This window comes from Tursiops truncatus, chromosome 4, assembly GCF_011762595.2.
Source record: "Tursiops truncatus isolate mTurTru1 chromosome 4, mTurTru1.mat.Y, whole genome shotgun sequence".
NCBI classification, from domain to species: Eukaryota; Metazoa; Chordata; class Mammalia; order Artiodactyla; family Delphinidae; genus Tursiops; species Tursiops truncatus.
Window position 1 is genome coordinate 35574184 of NC_047037.1, and position 20511 is coordinate 35594694.

The 20511-nt window shown below is 40.0% G+C and overlaps 1 protein-coding gene and 1 pseudogene across 1 annotated transcript in view; one reads left to right on the forward strand and one right to left on the reverse strand.

The window, feature by feature from the left end:
* Positions 1–2905: 2905 nt before the first annotated feature.
* The window catches only part of LOC101328408 (vomeronasal type-2 receptor 1-like), a 32067-nt gene continuing 14461 nt past the window's right edge, over positions 2906–20511 (forward strand). Inside the window, 6 exon segments of the mRNA XM_019946027.1 lie at positions 2906–3144; positions 7736–8027; positions 10608–10660; positions 10662–11449; positions 11452–11471; positions 17457–17684. Coding sequence (XP_019801586.1) covers positions 2906–3144; positions 7736–8027; positions 10608–10660; positions 10662–11449; positions 11452–11471; positions 17457–17684 — 1620 coding nt within the window.
* Positions 15035–16545, reverse strand: LOC109551855 (RNA-binding protein with serine-rich domain 1-like; annotated as a pseudogene).

Here is a 20511-nt window from a genome sequence, read left to right on the forward strand (position 1 = left end):
AGTTCCTGACCTAGAGGAAGAACGATGCATGTGGAAACAATTTGTACAGTATAAAATGCTAATTTTTGTTATTTGTATAAATTAATCAATTTTAATGATTTTTATGGCGCCTAGTGCAGCTTTTGCCCAGAGGATTAAGACAAAACAACTTTGGTAATAAACATATCTTTGTGCAAGGGTAGCCCTTGGCAATGAGAAGGGTAATTGCTTAGAAACAGCTGCCTTCTGGTAAAAAGGAAGAGCAAACGTGAGTGAGGAATAGATCCAGGTAGTTCTGAGAAAGCCCTGGACTAAACCTTTTCAGCTCAAGAGAGGGGTTCTCAGGCTATTGGTGAGGAATGGTCTGTCATCCAGAGTGCCATTTTGTTTGGATGAAGCCAGACTCTGGAGCCTATCTGGGAAGAGATTTTCCTGGTAATCCATCTTTTTCTTTAAGTCATTTCAGTATCTTTTTTTTTTTTTTTTTTTTGCAGTACACGGGCCTCTCACTGTTGTGGCCTCTCCCATTGCGGAGCACAGGCTCCAGACACGCAGGCTCAGCGACCATGGCTCATGGGCCCAGCCGCTCCACGGCATGTGGGATCTTCCCGGACTGGGGCACGAACCCGTGTCCCCTGCATCTGCAGGCGGACTCTCAACCACGGTGACACCAGGGAAACCCCAGTATCATTTTTAAAGACTGAGAGTGGAATCTGTGGACCATGCTTATATTAGAAAACTAAGACTAGTCAAATAATCGACAGACAGATGTCAATCAGGGGCCAAGGGCATGCCACCCACTAGCTTGCTTGTGAAGGTCTAGTCAGCTATGGGGGACTGTGGTGTGGGCCTGCAATTCCACCAGTGAAGTGGTAATGGGAGGCACTCTTCTGGGATTCCCCAGAGTCAGGTAGAGATTATACTTAACCAACAAATATGTACTGGAAATTCTTCAGTGGAGAAGTAAAGGAAATGACTTTTGTGTGGAAGGGTTGGTGGGACCCAGGTGACTGATAATGATGATATTAGGGGAGTAACTGTGTGTGTTCGTGTGTAGAGGGGATTGCAGTGGAATGTGCATGTGTGGAGGAGTTGTAAAACGGGGGGATTTTTCTTACAGTAGTATTTTTTCTGTTTATAAAAGAAGTACAAGAATATTGTAGAACATGTGGGAAAATATGGAAAAGTATAACGAAGAAAATTAAAATCACCCATAATCTACCACCAAAAACTAACTAAAAGTACTGCATGGGTGTCAGTCTGGGCTGGCAATGAACATGGAAGCATGAAAAACATTGGTTCATTAAAACAGTAGGAAAAGAGGTTTTTTTTCTTTTTATTTCAGTTTGCAGTGGTTTCTTCTAGTGCTTTTAATGGAAATATGTGTAGGAAAGAGAGCTGTAATATATTGGTAAAGTTTAGAAATTTAGATTGTATACACTGGTTTGTTAGCTCTTATCTTTGTGTTAAGCACATTGAAATATTTTTTTAAAATTTATTTATTTATTTGGCTGCATCGGGTCTTAGTTGCAGCATGTGGGATATTCCTTGCGGCGCACAGGTCTCTCTAGTTGTGGCACGCGGGCTGTAGAGTGTGCGGGCTTAGTTGCCCCGCGGAATGTGGCATCTTAGTTCCCTGACCAGGGGTCGAACCCGTGTCCCCTGCATTGGAAGGCAAATTCTTAACCACTGGACCACCAGGGAAGTCCCAAGCATATTGAAATTTTATGTTGTGAATAACTATTTTTCTAAAACATGATTCAAATGGCTCCTTTGTTTTCTGTCACGTGAATAGATTGTAATTGATTTTAGAAACTCCCTACTGTGTACATTTAGTTCGTCCAATTTTTTCACTATTATAAATAAAACTGTACTCAATATTCTTATGCATTATGTTTATGTGGATCTCTATTGCTTCCTTGGGATAAATACTTTGAAGTAAAATCAGATGATCAAAGGGTATACACATTTTTCACGTTCCTGATACATATTGCTGGACTGCATTCTGAAAATACTCTATGAATTTATACTCCCAGGGGGGATGTTTGAGAAGGGCCAAAGAAGGTGACTGGGAATCTATGATGAATTGACCTGGAGAGAGAGGCTGGAAGACGTCTCTGAGAGGGGCCAAGCAAGAAGGCACAAGAGGGGATTCTGAGGAAGGAGCCCAGAAATTCTCAGGGATTTGTGCCTGAACCAGTGACAAGGTCAGCCACGTGAGCTGAGGGCGACACTTCACCTTGAAGAGGAGATGAAAGAAAATGATGCATATGAAAAATATTCCTTGAACGCTTACGGGCTTTACAGAATTTTTCTAGGCAGCTTATTATCATCCTAGTCACTAATAAGAAACTTGAGGCATAGAAATTAAGTGACTTTGCCACCATCACACTAATACAAGTGGCAGAACACAGATTCAAAATGATGTCTTCTAGTCCAAATCCCCCATGGTTTTCCATTCAACTTTTTCTATACCCCTAAGGAAAGAGCTTGACCTGAAGTCTCCTGTTTTTATACTTCGTGATGAATCAGAATGCCCTTCTGCACTTTTGGGGCAAGTGCAGCTCCCACAGGGCTGGCTGAAGTGAGAATGAATGAGGCTGATAAACAAGAAAGGGACAATTTCTACAAAGTGAAAGACTCTAAACTCAGAATCTGCTATTCTGTCATGATATATTATTGCTAAGCCTAAAAGAGATTTTTATGAGGCTCTTTTCAAAAGGATTACTCAGCTCCTAGTGCAGATGCATAAATTGCAGGTGAGTGTGAGGCTCTGTGATTGATTGAGGCATGACAATTAGGTAGCAAGTAGTGGCAAGCTGAGTCCCCTGTGATGGGGCATGCACATGCTCACTGGAACTCTCTGTCAAGGTACCTCGTTAAAACTTTTAACACTGGTCATTTCTCCCAAACTCTCCTTATTAAAATGGCTAGCAGAAAGAAATGCTTGGTTCTAGGACTGATTGCCTTTTTATGGGCTGAATTGGGCATTGAAGGCAAAGAAGAGGAAGGACAGATCTGTCAGCTGCTGGGCTAGTTTGATATGAATGGGTATGTAGGTGCCAGAAACCCTTCACTTGTTATTGGAGGACTGTTTCCTATTCATTCCAGGACCACTGCAGCAAACGAGTCTATTTTGGAGCCAGTATCAGCGAAATGTGAAGGGTAAGACATTCTTTTTTTTTCTTTTTACATCAGTTGTAGGAGGTGGGAGTAAATGAGTGGTGGGTGTGGGAATTAGAGTCTGGAACTGGAGCCATGATGCCAGCCCTGACTTTGACACTATTTATTTGACTCAGGATAGGTACTTGCTGTTTCTGTGCCTCAATTTCTCTGAGGTTGACATTCTAGGATTGCTTAGCAACAAGGAAGAAAAAAGACAGGTTTTATATGATATAGAACATTGCTCCTCAGAGGGTGGTCTGTGGACCACCAGCATCAGCATCATCTAAGAGCTTGTTAGAAATGTAGAGTCTCAGGCTGCATCCCACATCTGCTGAATCAGAATCTGCATTCTGACAAGACCTCCTGATGATTCATGTACACATTAAGGTTTGAGAAGCATGATGTAGAGTTGTGCAGTGTTGCAGCTTTACTTTGAATTGTCATTAGACTGAAGTCTCCCCAGGTGAAAATACACAGTGCTGGAATGCCGATTTATTTATGAGCTAGTGTTCATAAGCAAGATTCCTCCAGTTGGAAGGCTTCTACCCTACCCCCCTCATCCCAAAAATTGTCATGTCAAGAAATGGGATCCATGACTGATAATCTGAATTTGCAAGGAATCCATTGTAAGAAAAGCAAACATGGGTTATATTTCTGGGTGTGAAACACACACACACTTTTGATATGAAAAGAATGCCAGAAATTAAAGGAAAATTTCTGTCCACACTGTTCTACTACCATAACAAAGCAGCTCTTTCCTTTCATTTCCATATATTCTTTCTCAGCCCTTTATATAAATGCAACTGTAATCTTTTCATAATGTGGCAATAGCATGGACACAGTTTTATATTGGGCATTTTACATCATATCTTAATCACTTCCATGATGCTGCGTGGTAATTATAATTACAAACGCATGCTGTAAAAATTTTGGCAACTTCTTATACAACTAAATCTTTACTGATCATAACTCCTTCCCTTTGGTCATATTTCATGCCACATATTTGAAATAGCACTAAAGGGGTGGATAAACTGTATGTTGGCAAAAGGAAAGGATTGCAGTCAGTCTGTACTTAGCTCTTTCCTGGACCTTCTAACTCTTTTCCATTCTTACAGTGAAGCAAAGGGAAGTGGGAAAGAAGCACTTTTGCTCATGGCTACATTATTTAGAGCCAGTTCATTATTTATCAGAGAAGTTTTCACTGATTCAATCTTTAATAACATAAAATGAAAACCAGAGTTTGTCACAGTATAGTACACTCATATTTCATCAGTGGAATCACTTAACTTGTTCTTCACCCTTCATTGGAGCTTCTGAAGGTTATCTTCCTAGCAAGGTAAAATAGAAAGGCCTATACATATTTTTAGTAAAAATGCACCCCCTCATTAAAAAATAGTTTGGTATATCTACTGTGATTGACACAGTGGTGAGAAGTAAGTATGTCCCATTTAAAAAATAATTCACTGTATCAGGGATATTTTGGGTTTTTTTAAAAAATAAATTATTTATTTATTTTGGGCTGTATTGGGTCTTCGTCGCTGTGCAGAGGCTTTCTCTAGTTGCAGCGAGTGGGGGCTACTCTTCGTTGCGGAGCGCGGGCACATGGGCTTCAGTAGTTGTGGCACACGGGCTCAGTAGTTGTGGCACACGGGCTTAGTTGCTCCACAGTACGTGGAATCTTCCTGGACCAGGGCTCGAACCCGTGTCCCCTGCATTAGCAGGCAGATTCTTAACCACTGCACCACCAGGGAAGTCCCCAGGGATATTTTGATTTCCATCTCTAGTCCACTGTTCTTATTTAATTTTCAGAGTAGTCTGATAGTTGCTTTATATGTTCAGTCCAGGGATCTTAATTGTAATTGGTGGGAGAGAGTGGGTGGTGTGTGCTTACTCCATCTTGACTTTCACTCAAAGCCTAAGGATCCTTGAAAAGATTGCTTCAGCATCTTCTGACTGCCAGTGTTGCTGCTGAGAAGTCTGATGACATTCTGATTCTTCATATTTTGTATGAAACTTATTTCACATGATCCAGGGCATCTAAAAAGCCAGTTCCTTGTCCTGAATGTGGATCAGTAATGTAAGGCATCATTGTGGGGATTCTGCTTGTCTCCCGGCTTGTTGACTGAAACCCAAATTGCTCATCTTCACACCATACAAGCCTAAAACTTTCCCAGCACTTAAATCCATCCTAAACATATCTATTGGATATTAATAACATTCCATATTTACATTTTTTGATATATTTTCTTCAAAATTAGAGCTATAAAATGACTTTTCACCAATAACCATCAACAGTTTCTATCTGTACCCAATTCCAATGTTCTCCTAGCCTCCCTCCCAATGGGAGAGCCCTCATGGGAGGCCTGGATAGCTGGCACTCAGGAGCTGGGCGTAATCGGATAACAATTTCATTTTGGCGTCATTAACGTTTACCTGTAACTGATCTAGATATGCAAGTTGGAGTTTGGAGAAGTCTCATTCTGAAACCCACAATTTTAACGGGATACTAGTTTTGGTTGGCCATCAGCCAAAGTGAACAGAAGAGGAAAAATTTTATTTTGAAAATGTTGTTCAGAGCAGAGAAGACAGTGAAATGGAGGGAAGAAGGGAGTATTTTAATTCTTGTTTTGGTTGATCTAAACAAAGGTAGGATTTAGAGAAATTTTCTGCGGAACAAAAGGTATACATTGTATAAGGATACTGTGAGTATCATAATGGAAATCAACAAATGAAAGAAAAATCATCCCAAATCCCACCCTTTCAGTAATTATCCTGTACCCATTTAAAATTTTTACCTGTTGATAGTTATCCAAATGTTCACATAATTTATGTGTAGTTTTAATTATAGTATAGAAACAACATTGCATACAGACTGTTTTACCTACTATTATATGCATGCTGCAGTGTAATTTCTCTAATTATAGTTTTTTAATGATGGAAAATGTTCCTATCAAGTCAATGTACCATAATGACCATGTAAATTCTTTCCAATTTTTCAATATTATAAATAATTCTAAAATGAACAGTTTGGAACGTACCTAGTTTTTTCTTTTGGGAAGAACAGTACCTTCAGATAAATTCTCTGGGGTGTAATTATTGATTCAAAGCAGGTGAACATTTTCTAGCTCTTGAAATGTATTACTCTCTCACCTTAAAAAAGATATTGCTATATTTATTTCAAAAATGTGTATGCCAATTTGTATGGCCATCTGTGTAAATTTAGAGGCCAGTTTCTTAGGACGATAAAGCCCTTCATGTTCAGACTCCTGATTCTCCAGTCTCCTCTTCCCATGCCATACCTATTCCTACCCTGTTCTCCAAGTGTCCTGATCTTCCCATTCCTAGAATGTTAGGTTCTTTTGTTGTCATGCCTTCACACATACCGTGCCCTCTACTTGCAGCATTCGTCCCCTGTTTTTATGTTACCCTTCAAGACTTAGCTTGGCTGTTAAGTCCCCCAGGGCAAGGTTCCCCACCCCTTTAACTGCTGGTCCCTATGTCTACCCCTATCGCTGTGTTTATCGTTTTGTGCATGGCTATTTTTCTGTTTCTTTGCCTAGACACTGCAGTGCCTGTCTTTTTCACTGTTGCATTTATAGTGTCTCGCACCAGTGCAACTCAGTAACTACGTGTTGAATAAAAGGCAAACCTAAACTAAACTAAAAAACCCAGTTAAAGAGACATGGAGGAAAAATCTAATCTGCCAACAGGGCTATTTGCTATTAGATATTTAATTCAAAAATATTTATTGAGTAGAAGATAGGTAGTTAGATACTAGAGCTACAGAGGACATTAAGAGAAAACATCCTGGAAGTCCTTGCTTTCAGATAGGTTAAAGTTTGCTTAAAACTGGGAAGAAAGAAAGAGAGTTAGAAATAGAATATTTATTTTTAATGGAGAAGAAATTGAAAAAAAATGTGCTGATGGACTAAAGGGAAGTACTTTTCCTTTTTGTGGCTAGGGAATGGAAAGGAGGAGGCATCTCATTCATGGTTAAATGTAAGAGTGATAGGAAAGAGACGTTTCTTAATTAAAAAATCTCAACACTAACAATCAAATCATGGCAGGAAAAATAATCTATTGGAGTCATAATATATATCGTATATATAAATATTATGTACTGCTTTTATATAGTCCTATCATAAGTATTTTTATGTATTTACAAAACTTTTATTATTATACTTAACATCTAGAAGAAACCAGGAGAAACCTATAGGAACGTAAGGAAGAGGGAAAGGAGACTCATAGGGTACCGGGGACTTCCAATGAATGGGAAAAAATGTATTGAGGAATTATTGCGTGTTCTGCGTGGTGGAGAGAATTGCGAATATAAGAATATTTTTGTGAAAAGAGATAATCAGCTGTCCAAAAAGATGCTTCCCAGCCCAAACCAATCAATAATGAATATGATTCATACTTGAACCCTTTAAATTGCAATATCTTTTTAGGAAATATTAACATGCTCACACAAGGCAGGTGCCCCCTGACGTTTTGGCAAAATGCTCTCAGCACCAATCCCAGTTAAAAGCTGCTTTCCCCTCCACAGATCCACCCACTGACTAAGGCCTTACAAAAATGATTTCCTTTCCAGGTTCAACTTCCGGGGATTCCGCTGGATGAAAACCATGATCCACACCATCAGGGAGATTAATGAAAGGAAGGATATTTTGCCCAACATCACTTTGGGCTATCAGATCTTGGATACCTGTTTCACCATCTCCAAATCCATGGAAGCGGCATTGGTATTCCTCACAGGGCAGGAAGAAAACAAGCCCAGTTTCAGAAGCAGCACCGGGGCAGTGCTGGCAGGAATTGTTGGAGCAGGTGGATCATCCTTACCAGTTGCTGCTTCAAGAATTCTAGGGTTGTATTACCTACCTCAGGTATTTCAGAATATGGTCCTGGGTACTAACTTATAAAGAAACACAAGGTATGTGAAAATTGCTGCAAAGAGTACGTTAGGTGCTCAGGTGAGGCTGGGATAAGTTACACAGACAAAGAGGATGGTGGTAATGCTGATGCCCCTAATTTCTCTGTTCAGTCTGGCCTCAGCAAGTGTGACTAGTGATTTCAGACTGTTCTACATCCCTTAGGATCCTGCCTTAGGTTTGAGCTTGAGATTGTGACCTAGTGATTTGTATGTTGACATCTCCGTAGGCAGTACACTCGAAAACACTGGGTGAAGCACAGAGTAGGTGATTGAGAAATACTTGTTGGTTGATTGATAGATGGTATAAGGAACTCATTTTGTTTCTGGCCTGTATTAATAGTTATTAATCATGACCCTTTTTGTTCATACGCTAACATACTGAAATGAGCTGGGATGCTAATTTACAGATTATTTTAAATTCAGGGACAGTGACACATTTCAACCTAAGAATAGATGATATTAGGAAGAATGGATGAGGACACAGGGAGAGGGAAGGGTAAGCTGGGACGAAGTGAGAGAGTGGCATGGACATATATACACTACCAAACGTAAAACAGATAGCTAGTGGGAAGCAGCCGCACAGCACAGGGAGGTCAGCGCGGTGCTTTGTGACCACCTAGAGGGGTGGGATAGGGAGGGTGGGAGGGAGATGCAAGAGGGAGAGGATATGGGGATATATGTATACATATAGCTGATTCACTTTGTTATACAGCAGAAACTAACACACCATTGTAAAGCAATTATACTCCAATAAATATGTTTAAAAAAAGAAAAGAAAAGAAAATATAAGTAAAGTTCTATATTTATTTCCAGGGGTGGTTCACAAAAATATCAAGTCAGGACTTATTAGTGTGAAGGATGATTAAACTTATTTGTGTTACTGAAGTAATGGGAGAAGTTAAAATAATTGTTAAAAAGTGGCATTTACAAAGTGTGTCTTATAAAGCTGCAAATACAAATGTAGGGGGAACAGGGTAATACTGAAGAACAGAACCAAGAGGAGGGGTCAGGTGACACAGCCGACACCTTCAGTGTGGGCTTCATGCAGCTTAGACAGATTGCTGCTGCTGTGAGCTCTGCTTTCCACCAAATACCGACTGTGGTCCAGGTACCTACTAGAAACCTCTAGATAGATCTTCTCATTTAAGTCTTGTAGTAAATCTGCAAAGAGGGTAAAAGAAATATTACATACAACAGACACTTTTATGTGTGTTGTCTCATTTAATATGCTGAGCAACCTTAAAATGTAGATGTCATAACCCTGATTTCACTCATGGGGAAACTGATTTCAGCAGGTTTTAGTATCCACAATCTTACACTGATTATGTAGCCGGAATTAGAAATCAGGTGTCTCTGCTTTGTAAATGAGATTCTTTCCTACATATGGCTTCCATGATGTTGGTGCTTGGGAGGTTCCAAAGAAGAATGTAAACTTTAGCCAGTGGAGTAAGGATAGGACAAAGGATAAAGAGAAAAATAGGAATAATCTGTCACTTATGAAAGAATTGGCAGTCATGGAGCTATGTAATTATAATATAGGAGGTCTTATTGGAAGTGATGCAGTAATAACATGGGATGGCAATGGGATGGGATAGGAGAGAATGTGACATATCTTCTTAACTGCAGAGTCGCTGAGGCTGAGAGTAAGGTACAGCAGAAATGTATGTAAGATTGTCAGAAATTCACATTACTGGCCATTCTACTTTCATTCTTAAGTTCTCACTGACAGAAAATAGGCACAAGGACCACTGGCAAGATGAGAAAAATACCTCTTCGTTTATCTAGCAAGTGCCTATAAAATGAGGACCTCTAGTAACTCTTTTGGAGAATAAGACATAAACCTGAGGTGGAAGTGGAGTTTCCTACCGTCTTTCTCAGTCTAAGTCTTAGGACTTAAATACCCAGAAGGCCCGGCAGAGAGAAACAAGGAAAGAGAAGAGGAGAAAAAGAGAGAAAGCAGTGGAGAGAGAGAGAGAGAGAGGGAGGGAGGGAGGGAGGGAGGGAGAGAGAGAGAGAGAGAGAGAGAGAAAGAAAGGGAGAAAGAGAGAGGAAAGAAAAGAAAAGAAAAGAAACAGGAACTGGGCCTGACAAATAGATTATGAGTCTGCTTACTCCATCATCTGTATGGATGACGAGTTAGATCAGAGAAGGAGCCTGGATGGCTTGAATCACACACCTAGTCTCAAGAAAACATAGATGAAAGGACTGGTCACCTCCCTTTCCGAGTATGTGACCCTGAGTATGAAAAGTGGTGCATTGAATGTCATCACCTTAATAATTAGCTCCTCCAGCTACCTTGGGGTGGAGTGAGGTGGGAATAGGGTGGATAGGGAGGCCCAAAGTGCTCCCCCTAACAGTCCCCACCACCCACGGAGCAGGGAGAGGAGTAGAAGTCCTTTTGTCTCTGGAAGGGTGTGAGAATAAAGGGAGAACTGTTAAGTTCCCTCCTTCTCCAATACAGATACTCAGAGGTTGTGTAATTTGAGGTTTGGCTATTGCTTTCTAATAACTGCATGAATATTTTCAGTTGCAGGTGGGTTACGCCTCTACCTCCTCACTTCTTAGTGACAAATTTCCATCTTATCTTCACAGTAGCCAGTGATAAGATCCAGTCGGAGGCCATGGTACAACTTATCCAACATTTTGATTGGGTCTGGATAGGCACCATAGCAGCTGATGATGATTATGGAAAATATGGAGTAAAGATTTTTAAGGAGAAAATGGAGAGTGTCACCCTTTCTGTTGCATTCTCCGAAACCATTCCCAAAGTCCATTCTAATGAGAAAATGCAAAAAGCTATTGATGCTATCACGAACTCCAATGCCAGAGTCATTGTGCTCTATGCATCTGATACTGACCTAAGTCCTTTCATGCTGGAAATGGTTTACCATAACATAACTGACAGAACATGGATAGCGAGTGAAGCCTGGATCGCCTTCACTCTCATTGCAAAGCCTGAATATTTCTTGTATTTTGGTGGAAGTATTGGATTTTCAATACCAAGAGCTGATATACTGGGATTAAAAGAACTTCTTTATGATGTAAATCCTGGCAAGGATCCAAATGATGTCCTGACCATTGAATTTTAGCAAACTGCTTTTAACTGTACTTGGCCCAAGAGTAGTGTTCCATACAACACTGACCATAGAGTGAATATGACTGGTAAAGAGGACAGATTACACGCCATGTCTGATAAATTCTATACTGGAAAGGAGAAGTTGGAAGATCTTAAAAATACCTATCTGGATGTGTCTCAGCTAAAAATTACACACAATGTCAACCAAGTTGTGTATTCTATGGCATATGCCCTGGATCATCTAAGTAGATGTGAGGAAGGACACTGGCCATATATTCCAGGAAACACCTGTGCATATATACTGATTTTGAACCTTGGCAGGTAAGTTGTGGTTTGTTTTACTTCATGATGTAGTTTGACATAAAAAGCATTCATACAATTAAAACCATTGATCTGCTTTTGTACTTCATAGACATGATTTTATCACATGCCCCCTAAAAGAATGGCTTGCTTATGTTACCTAAATGGGCATTTTAGAGTTTCCATTTGTTAACAGAGTTATTATTAGGTTTGCTGTGAATGATAGAAAAACCCCCCCATACAGTGCTTTAAACAAGATAGGTTTTTTTCCTTCACATAAATGAAGTTTGGAGGTTAGCATTCTGGGACTGAAAGAGTGGCTTAGGGATTGAGGTTCCTTCTACCTTGTCATTTCATCACTCTGAATCTGTGCATTCACCTCATAATTCCATATGGCTACTTGGGCTTCAACCATCATGTCCACACTCTAACCAGCAGGAAGGAGAAAGGACAAAGATGCGTATATGGCTCCATTTAAGGACATTTCCTGGAAATTACGTACAATTCTCTTTACATCCCATTAGCCGGGATCTAGTTATATGGTCACATGTAGCTGCAAGGGAAACTGGAAGATGTAGTCTTTGTGCAGTGTCAGAGGGGCCATGCTAGGGTGTGAAGGCCAGGAGGTGAAGATTGTTAGGACCACCTTGGAGATTGGCTCTCACATCTCCTGTCTCAGGTCTGACGTCCCAGCAATTCATGTTGGGACACAGAAACCCTAATGGTCTCACCAAGATGCACACCTAATCAGAGGGCTCCTCTGCTTACATCCTTCAGTACCTCCCCTCTCCTATAAAGGATAAAGCATGAGCATCCCTGGTCTGACACTGTCAGCCCTCTACGATCTATGCCATCAGCATCTCTGACTCCATTGCTCTTTCCATGACCCTCACCAGTTTATTTTCCAGCAACACCAAATTGCTTGTCCCAACAGGGTCCACAGTGGCTGGAGCCACTGCATCTTCACTTTTATTTTTATTTTCAAATTGATCCCACGATGCACTTAGTTTTGTATCTCTTCAGCCTCCACCAATCTGTGGCAGTTCTTCATTCTTTTCTTTTTTTTTTTTAATGAATGTGATACTTTTCATAAGTACAGGACAGCTATTTATGTTTTTCAATTTATGTTTGTCTAATTTTTTTCCTCATGATTACATTTAGGTTATGCATTTATGGCTATAATACTGTAAAGGTGATATGTATCCTTTTCTATGTCTCATATCAGGAGGTAAATGATGTCACTATGTCTCATTAATGGTGACATTAACTTTGATTACTTAGTAGAGTGATGTCACCATGTTTTTCCATTATAAAGTTACTATGTTTCCCTTTGTAATTAATAATTATATTGTGAGGCAATATTTTGAAGCTCTGAAAATATTGTTTTAAGTAATGCTTTGATCCACAAAGTTTAGCATCCTTTGATGACGATTATTGCCTGAAACAACTATTACTGTGTTATTTTTAAAATGGTGATTTTTTTTCTATTTCCCTCATTCCTTCTACATTTATTAAATGGAATTATACTTTTCCCTCACTAATTTATTTGCATCACACGGACTCATGGATATACTGTTCTATGAGTATAATAATTCATAGCTATCATTACGCATTTTGTTGCTCAAAATTCTCCAGGTTGGACAAGTTGTATTGTATTGTGTTGTATTTCTCTGCCCCAGTCTTGAAGTAGCCATTTCTCCAGAGTCCTATTTCCATTTACTGGAGAATGGAATTTAGAAAGCAAGATCTGAGTACTAAGTTGTTCATCGGTACTAGGGAAATTGTGGTAAATTCAAAATGAGAAATTAAGTTATGCTATAGGTGAGTTCTTTCATTTTAAAAGAAATCCTCTGAGTACTCTTTTAACAAAAAGGATCTTTTTATATGGTAAACAACAATCTCTAATTTGTTATTTGAAGATTTCAATATTACAATTTAAATTTGCTCAAAAAGCAACAAATATGTGTTAGGATTGCAGAGAAAAGAGTTTTTAGGGAGGGTCAAGGGACCACATAGTGTTAGGGTGAATGGTGGTGGTGTAGTCCAAGGGAGAATTCATGCTCTTTGACACACTCCCGGAATGATGTAAGTAAAAACTGAAAAGTAAGACCTCACAGTAGAGAGAGTTAATAGGCACATTTAAGGATGCTTCATAAATGCATCAAAAAGTAAAAAATTGTGATTTATTTAAAACCAAAATGATAATGCACTCCATAATCATTTTTCTCAGCTTATCTCATTAGCAGACTTGGTCAGAACATATATATATATATATATATATATATATATATATATATATATATATATGTAAAACCGTTTTACTCTTGTGGTTTATTTGGACATTTCTAAATTCTTTTTCATGCCTCATGGTAGGGAACTGTCCTACCATCCAATGATGATAAACAGATGGAATTATGGAAAGGCTGTAAGGTTGCAGCCTTTGAAAATTTCCTTGCTTGAGTCTTCTGAAGACTGGGAGAGAAAAACATGCCTCTCCCCAGTGGACTTGGCAGTAAAAGTCACCCTGTTGTGAACTCTGATGTAGGTTTCATGTTGACTGAGAATAGCATACAGTAAAAGAGGGAGAGATAAAAGGGCAAGTGACCTGGAGTAGCCCTACTGGTAGATGGTGATTATTATAGTACTTACCTTTGTATGCTGACTTACTAAAAGCTTCTAGCTATATTACCTTAATCTCTACGACAGAGGTAGGGCAGGGATGATTTCCCTTCTTTTACAGACTGGGAAACTAATGCCTAGTTAGGATATATGACTTGCCTAAGGTTATGTCATTTGACAGAGCCAAAATATGACTCCAAATCATCATACACCATAATTCAGGCTCTTTCTGCTATGTTGTTTCTCTGGTTTGTGGAGGGTTAGGGATTGGACTGGGCCCTCTGGTTGGGAGACATAAGTCTAGCATGTGGTGCTGACAAAGACCAAGGGCACAGGATATTTCTCAGTGCAGACTGGTTACCTTCATACTAAAGAACGTATGCTCTTACCCCAGCTAAGGTTGACTGGGTAAAGCAAGAGTACTAGAGGTATTATTTTGTTAGGGGGTTCCTATTTATGTCTATGAAGTTATTCTGTAGGTGTACAATCAGCTCCATCCGCTTTTGTAGTCTTAGCAATGGCCTCTTTGGCACACCCTTGTCTCACATATTATTCCCTTGGCTTAGAATCTCTTTGATTCCAGTATTTGTCAGGCAACTTGCTACTATTTTTTTTTCTTTTTCTGAGCTGCACTCTAATCCTAGGTTTATCAACACAATTCTTTTCTCTACACAACAAAGTACAAACACAATATTATCTAAAATGCCACAAAGTTACAAAACTCAAAACAGAAAATGTATAGTACTGACTGTACAATAAAAGCCAAAAAAGCAATGTACACATTGCCAAGGTAACTTGCGGGACCACCATGAATACCAACACAACGTGTTGGTGGGGGGGTGCTTCTGTGGTGACCCGACAGAGCTGGCTCTCAACTTACGAGTTTCAGAGAGAAAGGGAGATGTGTGTGTGCACGCACATGAGTACACGTGAAAAGAACCATTTGGGGTATTTGGCCCTAGAGGTCAGAAGAGGACTCGAGCAGGGGAGCAGGGCCAGGCTAACTGGAACGGCAGCTGCATAAAATCACACCCTTTCCTGTGGGACCCTGTAGGCCAACAGGTTAGGGCACGAGCACGCCACCAGATCGGCCCCAGGTCACCTGTGGAACGGGAAAACATGCTCCCAGGCTGGGGCTGTACCACCTCCTGGAGCCCCCTGTTCATCCCTGCTGGCTTTGTCACTAAACTGACTCTCAGGAACTGTGGAAGCTTTCTAGCCAGAAAACTGGAGGGCATCTTTATAAGCACGACCCCAAACCAACAACACTCCTGCAGCCGGAACTCTGCCGCCAGGGGAAATGTAGCAGTTACTGCCTTCACCTTCGAAGCCTGCCTCTGAGGGAGGGATTTCTTTCCTACCGATCCTCCTTCGTCTAGAAAAGTGACAAAAGTGAGTTGGATGGGAGTCCAAGTCACAGGGCAGAGCTTCAGTGGCCCTGCGTATCGGGAGGAGTTGAAGCTGGAGAGGCTCCTGCGGCTGCGGCGGCGGGGGGGACCGCGCCAAGGGGAACGCGACCTTCTCCTCATCCGTGGGGGTGACCTGCGCCACATGGGAGGCGGTGGCGGCATTCTCCTGGGAGGGCTGAATCGCCCGGGGGCGGGGGAGGTGGCCGAGGCCAGGGGTCCAGCAGAGCGGTGGCAGTGATCTCCTGGCCATTGATGTGTCCTCCGTCCATGTGCTTCAGCGCCTTCTCGGGCTCACCTGGATTCTCAAACTACACATATACGTAGCCTTTAGACAGATGCGGGTGCATCCTTTCTACAGGCACGTCAATCATTTTAATTTTCCCATAGGTGGAGAATATCTCCATGATATGATCCTTGGTCACATTCCTGGTGAGCCTTCCAATGTGCACTGTGGTGGGTTTAGGCGAAGGGCTCCGCCTTTTCCTTTCCTTTTCATCTCTTTTGGGTGGTTTGGATTTGGAGCGGGAACGCCGCCTGTTGTCCTGCCTGCGCCGACAAGGACTGGGAGAGCCAGGCGAGCTGCCGGAGCTGGAGCTGCGGGATGTGCTGGAACTTCCTGAGCGGCTCGATGCTGAAGATGAGCTGGAGCCGCGGCTGGAGCCCGTGCTGGTGCTCGAGCCCGAGCTGCAGTTCGAGCTGGACCGAGACCTGGTGCTGCTGCTACCACTGGAAGCGCTGCACCTCTTTCGAGTTTTATCCCTGTCACGATCCTTCTCACTCGACTCCTTGGTGGTCCCCATATCTTTAGAGCGATTCTTGGACTTCTCATCAGAGCAGTCTTTGCGCTTGGTAGAAGGAGCCCCAGTGCTGGACTTTTGTATTATTTTTTTTGACTCCTAGCAAGCTCTTCTTTTTCACTCCTGATAAATCCATTTTCCCCTTCTGAGGTGTTCAAAGCAGCAATGGCGGCCTCACTTATCTGAACTCTCCCTTCTAACTTGAGTCTGAGAAACGATCCTTAATCGATAGCAATTTACGCCAAAGTGCAGCATCTTCCAGCCGCCGTGACCTCCTCCCCGTCTCCTCAGCCTCTGAGGCTGGCGCCGCTCTGACATCAGGATTAGGGAACGGGAAGGCCTAAGTTTTTTTAAAACCCAGCTCAGATGGCTACTTCCTGGGGAAACCTCCTTCAGTTTTCCTAAGGCAGTTAGTTAGCCACTCCCTCATCTATGCCCTCTCAACACTCTTTCCACATCAGCGACACAGAGTACATTGAATTTACCATTAGTACCTGTTTATTTGTCTAGCCCTTCTACTGGACTGTGAACTTTGGAAGGGTGGGGAATGGGTCTTGATCTCCCCGTCTGTAGCACCTGACATGCAGGGAAGGGAATGATGGTAGTAGTGTAGACTGGCACCTATTAGTGAAGAAATCTAAGAGGGAATATCCTCTCTTCCCTAGGTTTGTAGGTATTAGGAAATATTAGGCATCACTTTACCTTGGTATAGATCAGTACTGTCTAATAGAAATTTAAAAGCCACACAGGTAATTAAAATTTTTATAGTAGCCAAATTAAAAAATAAAAAGGAACAGATGAAGTTAAATTTAATATATTTTATTTAACCCCAAATAATACTTTAACATTTGGTCATAATCAGGATAACTTAATATAAAAATAATTACATGAAATTATTAAGGAGAGAGTTTACATTTTTTTGAACTAACTTTTGCAACCCAGTGTGTATTTTACCCTTATAGCCCATCGCAATTTGGCCAGCCACTTTTCAAATTTCAATTGTCATATGTGGCTAGGAGCTGTTGTATTAGAGAGCAAAGGTATAGAGGAATAGGAAAAAATTCAGTCCCATGAATTAGATAGGAGTTTTGAGATTATTTTCTTTATAAACCCTGTTTTCTAGGCAATCAAATTTTTAAAAATTGTTTTTTTCCCTGTTGTGTTCCCCCCTGTTTTTCTAGTTAATGTATTATTTGAAGACACTTAAGTTTACAACCCATAATGGAATGAGAATAGAAGTTGATGATAATGGAGATGTGGCTGGATACTATGATATTCTAAATTGGCAATTAGATGATAATGGAGAGATAGCCTTTGTGAAGGTTGGAGAATATATATTCAAAAACTCTAAATTTGAACTCGTGATGATTAAGAATGTGACAATATTTTGGAACAACGAATCATCAGAGGTTAGTTACTCTGACATCTTATTTTGTTTATATATAGAGAGAATTGCATTTCTATACTCTTTTAGGTGCTATGGAATATCAGAAACCTAGAGCTGGCTATTCCAAGTTAATTTTCCTGAATAAAATACATACCTTTTCTATATATAGGTTCAGATCTTTTGTTTTTGGAACTTTTTTTGATTATAGTTTCAAATATTAGTTCTATGATTTTGTTTTCCTTCTTCAAGTACTCCAAAATGTTTGACTTCCTTTGTCTCTTCCTTTTATTCACTTCCTTTCTGATAATTTTTGCTTTATTCTTTATCTCATCCTTATTCTCTTTATTGTTTTCCTGCCTTTATTCAATGCCCCTTATTAACTTTTTACTCAAGTATATATATTTTGAACACCTTGTGACTTTTATCTTAATTTTTGAAATAGTTTCTTTCCTGAGATAAATGAACTTTTTTCATTTCTTCCAGTCTTATATCCATTGATGTTTTAAATTTTAAAATATCTGGTTCGAGATATTTTTGACATCTACAAGTGCTTTTCTGAGAATACTTAATTGAAGTGCTAGGATATTTATTTAAAGTGTTACAGTATTCTTCTGCTTAATGGTTGTGTGTGTATGTTTTAGAGGGGAATTTTAACTTACTGGAATATTTTTTAAAAAATTTTATTGAAGTATTGTTGATTTACAATGTTGTGTTAATTTCTGCTGTACAGCAAATTGATTCAGTTATATATATATATATATACTTTTCTTTTCCATTATGGTTTATCACAAGATATTGAATATAGTTCCGTGTGCTACACAGTAGGACCTTGTTGTTTATCCATCCTATATACAATAGTTAGCATCTGCTAATCCCAAACTCCCAATCCTTCCCTCCCCCAACCCCCCTCCCTCTTGGCAACCACAAGTCTGTACTCTGTATCTGTGAGTCTGTTTCTGTTTCATAGATATGTTCATTTGTATCGTATTTCAGATTCCACATATAAGTGATATCATATGGTATTTGTCTTTCTCTTTCTGCAATGAACATTGGGGTGAAAGTATCTTTTTGAATTATGGTTTTCTCTGGATATATGCCCAGGAGTGGGATTGCAGGATCATGTGGTAGCTCTATTTTAAGCTTTCTAAAAAAAAATTTATTGGAGTATAGTTGCTTTACAATGTTGTGTTAGTTTCAGGTGTACAGCAGAGTAAATCAGTTATACATATACATATATCCACTCTTTTAGATTCCTTTCCCATATAGGCCATTACAGAGTATTGAGTAGAGTTACCTGTGCTATACAGTAGGTCCTTATTGGTTATCTATTTTATATATAGTAGTATGTATATGTCAATCCCAACCTCCCAATTGAGCCCTCCCCCCCCATTACCCCCTGGTAACCATAAGTTTGTTTTCTACATCTGTAATTCTATCTCTGTTTTGTAGATAAGTTAATTTGTATCCTTTTTTAGATTCCCCATATAAGTGATATCATATGATATTTGCCTTTCTCTGTTTGACTTACTTTGCTCAGTATGACAATCTCTAGGTCCATCCATGTTGCTGCAAATGCATTATTATTATTATTTTTTAAGGCTAAGTAGTATTCCATTATATATATGTACCATATCTTTTTTTTTTTTTAACATCTTTATCGGAGTATAATTGCTTTACAATGGTGTGCTAGTTTCTGCTTAACAACAAAATGAATCAGTTATATATATACATCTGTTCCCATATCTCTTCCCTCTTGCGTCTCCCTCCCTCCCACCCTCCCTATCCCACCCCTCCAGGCGGTCACAAAGCACCGAGCTGATATCCCTGTGTTATGCGGCTGCTTCCCACTAGCTATCTACTTTACGTTTGGTAGTGTATATATGTCCATGCCTCTCTCTCGCTTTGTCACAGCTTACCCTTCCCCCTCCCCATATCCTCAAGTCCATTCTCTAGTAGGTCTGTGTCTTTATTCCTGTCTTACCCCTAGGTTCTTCATGACATTTTTTCTTCTTAAATTCCATATATATGTGTTAGCATATGGTATTTCTCTCTCTCTTTCTAACTTACTTCACTCTGTATGACAGACTCTAGGTCTATCCACCTCATTACAAATAGCTCAATTTCATTTCTTTTTATGGCTGAGTAATATTCCATTGTATATATGTGCCACATCTTCTTTATCCATTCATCCGATAATGGACACTTAGGTTGTTTCCATCTCCGGGCTATTGTAAATAGAGCTGCAGTGAATATTTTGGTACATGACTCTTTTTGAATTATGGTTTTCTCAGGGTATATGCCCAGGAGTGGGATTGCTGGGTCATATGGTAGTTCTATTTGTAGTTTTTTAAGGAACCTCCATACTGTTCTCCATAGTGGCTGTATCAATTTACATTCCCACCAACAGGGCAAGAGGGTTCCCTTTTCTCCACACCCTCTCCAGCATTTATTGTTTGTAGATTTTTTGATGCTGGCCATTCTGACTGGTGTGAGATGATATCTCATTGTAGTTTTGATTTGCATTTCTCTAATGATTAATGATGTTGAGCATTCTTTCATGTGTTTGTTGGCAATCTGTATATCTTCTTTGGAGAAATGTCTATTTAGGTCTTCTGCCCATTTTTGGTTTGGGTTGTTTGTTTTTTTGTTATTAAGCTGCATAAGCTGCTTCTATATTTTGGAGATTAATCCTTTCTCCATTGCTTCATTTGCAAATATTCTCTCCCATTCTGAGGGTTGTCTTTTGGTCTTGTTTATGGTTTCCTTTGCTGTGCAAAAGCTTTTAAGTTTCATTAGGTCCCATTTGTTTATTTTTGTTTTTATTTCCATTTCTCTAGGAGGTAGTCAGA